We start from the raw sequence: 6,000 nt of genomic DNA, 5'->3' as shown, positions 1-6,000 counted from the left end.
TTTCCTCCCTTTCTTATTAGCGGACACATTTTCATTTTAGCGTTTATTTTGGTGGTTTATACTTAAAAATATAATTACAATCATATAGGATTTTGTGAAGTTCACTTGGCAAATTCATTTCAATGTATGTTTATGATAGGATTAGATGATGGATTTTTTGTTCTTTTAGGTCTGTCACATTTTTGAAGGAAATTAAGGAGAGTTTGAAAGCTACTGTCTTTGAAATCATACATTAATTACAAATATGTCTAAAGAAATAGATTAATTAATATAAACGGAGGAAATATCACTCTTTACTATTAACAAAGCAATCGCATGGTTAATTATCATTTATCAGCATTACCAAAAATATGTTAATGTATGTTTACCCTCTTGTATGTGAGCACTTCTGATAACGTAACATCAATTATTTTACGCTCCATCGAGTAATTGTGAAAGTGTCCCAAAAGCTATAAGGTGATTTTTTTTCTTTTCTTTCTTAAGTACTCCAAAATTTTATAAGGTAATATTTTTTATTTCTTTGTTCAAATATGGGACAACTAATATAGGAATAACATTAGATCTCAATAACCTGAGTGTCCTTAGAATATAGAGGACACCATACGTCCATAATGTGTTAAAGCTCTCATGTATATCCAACAAAAATCCTTTAACAATTGGCTTATAAATGTCTAGTTATGAAATGCCTATATAATAAACGTGAGCTCTGATACCATATTAAATCTCAAAAATAATATAAACTAGACTTGGACAATCAATAAGGAACAAAATAATATAATTCATTTATAAGTCCAATAAAGATTTCATACCAAAATCAATTGACGATAGGTGTAAGCCGTGTAGCTTCACAAACTTCTAAGATATTACTTACTCCTCTTTCTGCAACGTAGGAAAACTCACATATGAATAATATTAAATTTCAATAACTTTTAACTCGTGTAATATACAACCGGTAATACCATGTAAAATACCTTAATACTCGAATTAAGAAATTAAACTCGTAAAATACTAGTCGAAGAACTAACTAAACAACCACACTCATAGATTTATCTATAAGTTACCCTTTAATGACAAAAGGCTTGTTGGTTAATACAGTGGCGCATCTTAGCACCAACCTCACCAGCAGTATCGGAAACTTGCTCTTTAGCCGCCGCATACTCAGCCTTAGCCTTTTCAGTAAATCCATTTTTAGTCACCAAGTCATCATAAGCTTCCTCAACCTTATGCTTCGCTTCATTATAAACCTCTTTTACATCATCACTGTTTTCTTTTGTTACCTTTTCAGTCCAAAGATGAGCAATCGTCTCCTCGACACCGCCGTTTTCTGTAACCACTATCGCCGCCACCGTCATCACAACCACCACCACCACACACAACACCACCACCATCTTATTTGCTGTTCTTTTACACGCCATTTTCCAACTCCGGCCACTTTCTGTATATGTGTTGAGATCAATTAATGGTGATTGATTGTCTTAATTTTGAACTTCGGATACTGTCGAACAACATAGTTCAAGGATTGGACATGGAATTTATTTATTTATTTAATCGATAGGGTTATTCGAATTAAACGTACGTGGCATCTGCTTTCTTTGCCACGTCGTGGTTTATTATTCTAGTAAGGGTCTTACCTGCTTGCCACGTGTAATGACCTACAATGGCTTAAAAGCGGCAACTTTTTCACAATTATCTTACGAGAAGAGTTATACTAGAGCCATAAGTCACAAATTTTTTAATTATTATAAATTTTTTTTGAGGTCAAAGATTAGTGCATTTTATTAATCAAACGAGAGTTTGTCCTTAAGGACGTACGAGCTAGCCTCACAAGGACTGTGATTAATCCATACTTGTTCAACACCAAATGGCACTAATCTAGCGAGGTGATGGGCTACACTATTACCATCCCTCCGAACATGATACCATACAATAAAATCAAAGTAAGAACAATGATGCATAATATCTTCGAGAATCGAATCTAAATCAGCAAGATAGACCGTAGCTTTGGTTAGCCTTGAGATCACCACCTGGCTATCAGTTTCAACAATGACCTTCCTCATGTTGTACTTCTTTGCGAGTTTGACAGCAGCAAGCACAACCTTGCATTCCGCAAGGATGGGTTCCCAACGAGCTCTCGTCCTCCTTGTAGCTGCGAGCAGAACATCCCCTTTCTCATTCCTGGCCACCCACGCCCATCCCCACCCATCCATTGTCTATCACAGCAGCATCACAGTTCAGTTTGACAACATCTTGCGGAGGTGGACGCCAAGTATTGGGGCTGCGTGCAGCAGGGGTGAGAACAGCCCCATAGATACGTTGGTTGTAGCTGTTGAAATCCTCGGTTAGTTTCCAAACTCTTTCTAGCAGTATGTTGTGTGGTGTCTCCCTGTTATTGAAGATTTTGTCGTTTCTTCGATTCCAAATACTCCACAACAAGAACACACCCATCTGGCAAACCTTTGCTTCTTCCTTCGACCATGCTACAATCAGATCCCCAAAAGGGAGAGAATTAGAGTTACGGAGCAGGACCTCATACCCACTATCCTTCCATAGGTTGCACACGCTACGGCACTCAAATAGAGCATGGTTAAGGGTCTCCACCGTATCAGGGCACAACGGGCAGCCGTCAACGTCTGACAGGTGTCTGGTTTTCAGCAAAGCGCGGACTCGCAAGGTACCCGTGCATACCCTCCAAACAAAATGCTTTGCTTTGGGGGTAACATTTAGTTTCCATATTTCTAACCAGGCTGCGTGAATATCATCTAGATTGCATGATTTGCCAAGCATGTAGGCAGTTTTAACGGAATATAAACCGTCATTCGAGAAGGCCCAAGTCAGCACATCCTTTGGCATCCTGTCGCTGATGGGAATAGCAAGGATGCACCTCTCATCCCTGTCATTAAAAAACTTTGAAATCAGGTCATACCTCCATTCTTTCGAATCTTGATCAATGAGCTCGCACACTTGCTCTATGGCTGCGTTAGGGGAAGACGTGATATGCCCCCCGCTTTCATCAGCCACCCATTGGTCATGCCATATATTTATGCTCTTACCATCTCCCACTCTCCATATCAGCCCCTCTTTTAGCAAGGCCTTGGCTGCCCAGATGCTCCGCCACGCAAAGCTGCTTGCAGGACCGCGGTAAGACTCCAGAAAATCACCATTTGGGTAGTACTTGCCCTGCATGACACGCACAAGTAAAGAATGCGGTGATGAAAGATGCGTCAGGCCTGCCTTCCAAGTAGCTCCAGATTAAACACCTCCAAATCCCGAAACCCCATTCCCCCAATGCACTTAGGAGAACACAAAAAATCCCAGCTCTTCTAATGGACTTTCCTCTCCGTACCTGAACTGCCCCACCAAAACCGAGCGATCATGGAGTGGATTTCCTGGATAACACCAACCGGAAGCTTGTAAATCCCCATAATATAGGTCGGGATTGCTTGAATGACCGACTTTATCAACACCTCTTTCCCCGCTCTAGACAATAATTTTTCTTTCCAACCTTGGAGTTTCTTCCAAATTCGATCTTTTAGGGCCGCAAAAACTGATTTCTTTGACCTTCCAATTATCGTTGGAATGCCGAGGTACTTAGCATGCTCATCAACCTGCTTCATCTTCAAAATATCTAACAACTCCCCTTTCCTTGACTCACAAACACCTTTGCTAAAAGAGACCTCCGATTTATCATAATTAATTTTTTGCCCGGAAGCTGCTTCATAAATGTTGAGGATATCAACAATCTTTTGGCATTCCCTTCGGTTGGCTCTAGCAAAAAGCAGAATGTCGTCGGCAAAGAGAAGGTGTGAGACAGCCGGTCCATTCCGGCTCGCCCGAGCACCATGGATATCACCACTTTCCACGGCCTTATTGATCATCCCTGAAAAGGCATCCGCAATCAAAATAAATAAATAGGGAGAGAGGGGGTCGCCCTGCCAAAGACCCCTGGTTGGAACCACAGAACCCCCATCTTGGCCGTGATGATGAAGGAATACGACACCGTGGACACACAGTCCATCACCACTTTAACCCATCTCTCCGCAAACCCCAGCCTGAGAAGCAGACGCTCCAGGAACGTCCACTCAACCCTGTCATACGCCTTACTCATATCCAATTTCATCGCGATGGTGCCTTTCCTCCCCTTGCTACGCCTTTTCATTGTATGGAATAGCTCGAGTGCAATTAAGGCGTTGTTAGTGATCAAACGTCCCGGGACAAAGGCACTTTGGTTCTCCGAAATCACCTCTGGCAGGATGGATTTGAGTCTCATCACAATTGCTTTAGAAGCAATTTTATAAAGAACGTTGCAAAGGGCTATTGGCCGGAAGTCCGTCATCGAGGTAGGAGATTTCACCTTCGAAATGAGGGCTACATTGGTGTTGTTTATTTTCCTCGGAGAGCATATTCCATGAAGAATGTTACAGACATGGTTACTGATATTATCACCCACAATATGCCAAAACCGTTGGTAAAACATGGCGTGCATACCGTCAGGGCCAGGAGCTTTGCACGGGTGCATGGAGAAAAGGGTTGCACGAACATCCTCCTTCGTATACTCCCTAAGAAGATCCTCGTTGTGTGACGTCGAAATAGAAGGCTGGCAGGCCTCCAAAACTGCGTCACAATCAGACATAGTTGGAGACGACGAAGTGAATAAAGCCGAGTAGAATTTCTGAACAATTACTTCCATCTCCTCTTCCTCCGTGCACCACTTCCCCGTTTCGTCCCTCAATCCCTTTATCTCGTTCCTCCTCCTTCTTTGAGAAGCTTTGTGATGAAAATATTTGGTGTTTTTATCACCATCTTTTATTTCTGCCACCCTCGACCTCAGGTACCAGTATGCCTCCTGCTTCTCGTACAGGTCCTCTAATTTCTTCTCCAGTAGCAGACATTCAGTGACTGACTCATCGGAAATCGGAAGGGCCTAGGCTACATGCAGCTTCTTTTCGGTTTCCTGAACTTGCTTCCCCAAGTTATCAAACTTCTCCCTACTCCACCCCTGCAACTCACCTCCCAGAAACTCTAATCTCTCCACGATTGGTCTCCCCCCTGACATACTCCAAGATGTTAGGTTATGATACATATGACAAAACATAAATCATGCGGAAAACCTTAATGCCAGGAAACATATTATTTACACATAATCATTTAGCATAATATAGATGCATACACTTTGTAGCGTGCCTTCCCTAGCTGCGCCCGAACCGAACAAGAACAAGTCTTTAGGACTTCAAATGTCGTCCCTCCGTAGATAGTCCACAGTACGTCCGGATCCGCCTCAAGTTTGACCAACTAGAATCGCCCTTAAGGTGCTAGGAATTTTCGGCTATTGTTGTGCAAGTGTATGGCTGAATTTTCTTTCAAAAACTTACCCTTTGAATACTTCAATCGTATTTATAAATTATGACCCTAGGCCCTTATTTATAGAAGTTTGGAAAGGGAATTGGAATCCTAGTAGGATACGATTTAATTAAACTTAGAATCCTACAAGGACTCTAATTAATTAAATAATCCTAATAGGAATAGGAATTTAATCATACACCAAATCCTAATAGATTTAGGAATTGTGCATGGACACAAACACACACGCACGGAGCCACGAGGGCGCCCGCACGCGTGCGCTCGTGAAGGAAATAATGCCCTTGGTCCAAGTATGCATTCTATGTTAAGTCTAATAAATGCGGTTCAGTATTAATTAACAAGTTAATAATTCAGTGAGATCAAGTGAGCTGAATGCCTAGCTAGAGGCCGCTTCAGTTCAAGTGGAATTAATGATATTAATCCACAGCTTACTCTTGACTGAACCCGTAGGGTCACACAAATAGTACGTAAACGGATCAAGTATTTAATGGCATTAAATACTCCATCTATGAATATTCGGAACCGACGGATCTTGGTTTCAGTGGGAGCTAAGATCGTCACAGGCAAGAAATGAATACTCCGGAAACGATGATATTGCCGGAAACGGAAATATGGATCGTATCGGAAATATGAATATTATCC

General features: G+C 41.6%; 1 protein-coding gene across 1 annotated transcript in view; it reads right to left on the bottom strand.

The window, feature by feature from the left end:
* Positions 1 to 2,169: 2,169 nt before the first annotated feature.
* LOC130470187 (uncharacterized) overlaps positions 2,170 to 6,000 on the bottom strand; it is a 34,405-nt gene continuing 30,574 nt past the window's right edge. Inside the window, exons 2-4 of the mRNA XM_056839826.1 lie at positions 4,009 to 4,870; positions 3,402 to 3,877; positions 2,170 to 3,177 (exon numbers count right to left, since the gene is read on the bottom strand). Coding sequence (XP_056695804.1) covers positions 2,170 to 3,177; positions 3,402 to 3,877; positions 4,009 to 4,870 — 2,346 coding nt within the window. The remainder of the gene's footprint in view (positions 3,178 to 3,401; positions 3,878 to 4,008; positions 4,871 to 6,000) is intronic.

The sequence above is a fragment of the Spinacia oleracea genome, chromosome 3 (genome assembly GCF_020520425.1).
Source record: "Spinacia oleracea cultivar Varoflay chromosome 3, BTI_SOV_V1, whole genome shotgun sequence".
NCBI lineage: Eukaryota > Viridiplantae > Streptophyta > Magnoliopsida > Caryophyllales > Amaranthaceae > Spinacia > Spinacia oleracea.
Note: the sequence above shows the minus strand (reverse complement) of the source record. Positions and strands in the feature narration are given on the sequence as shown.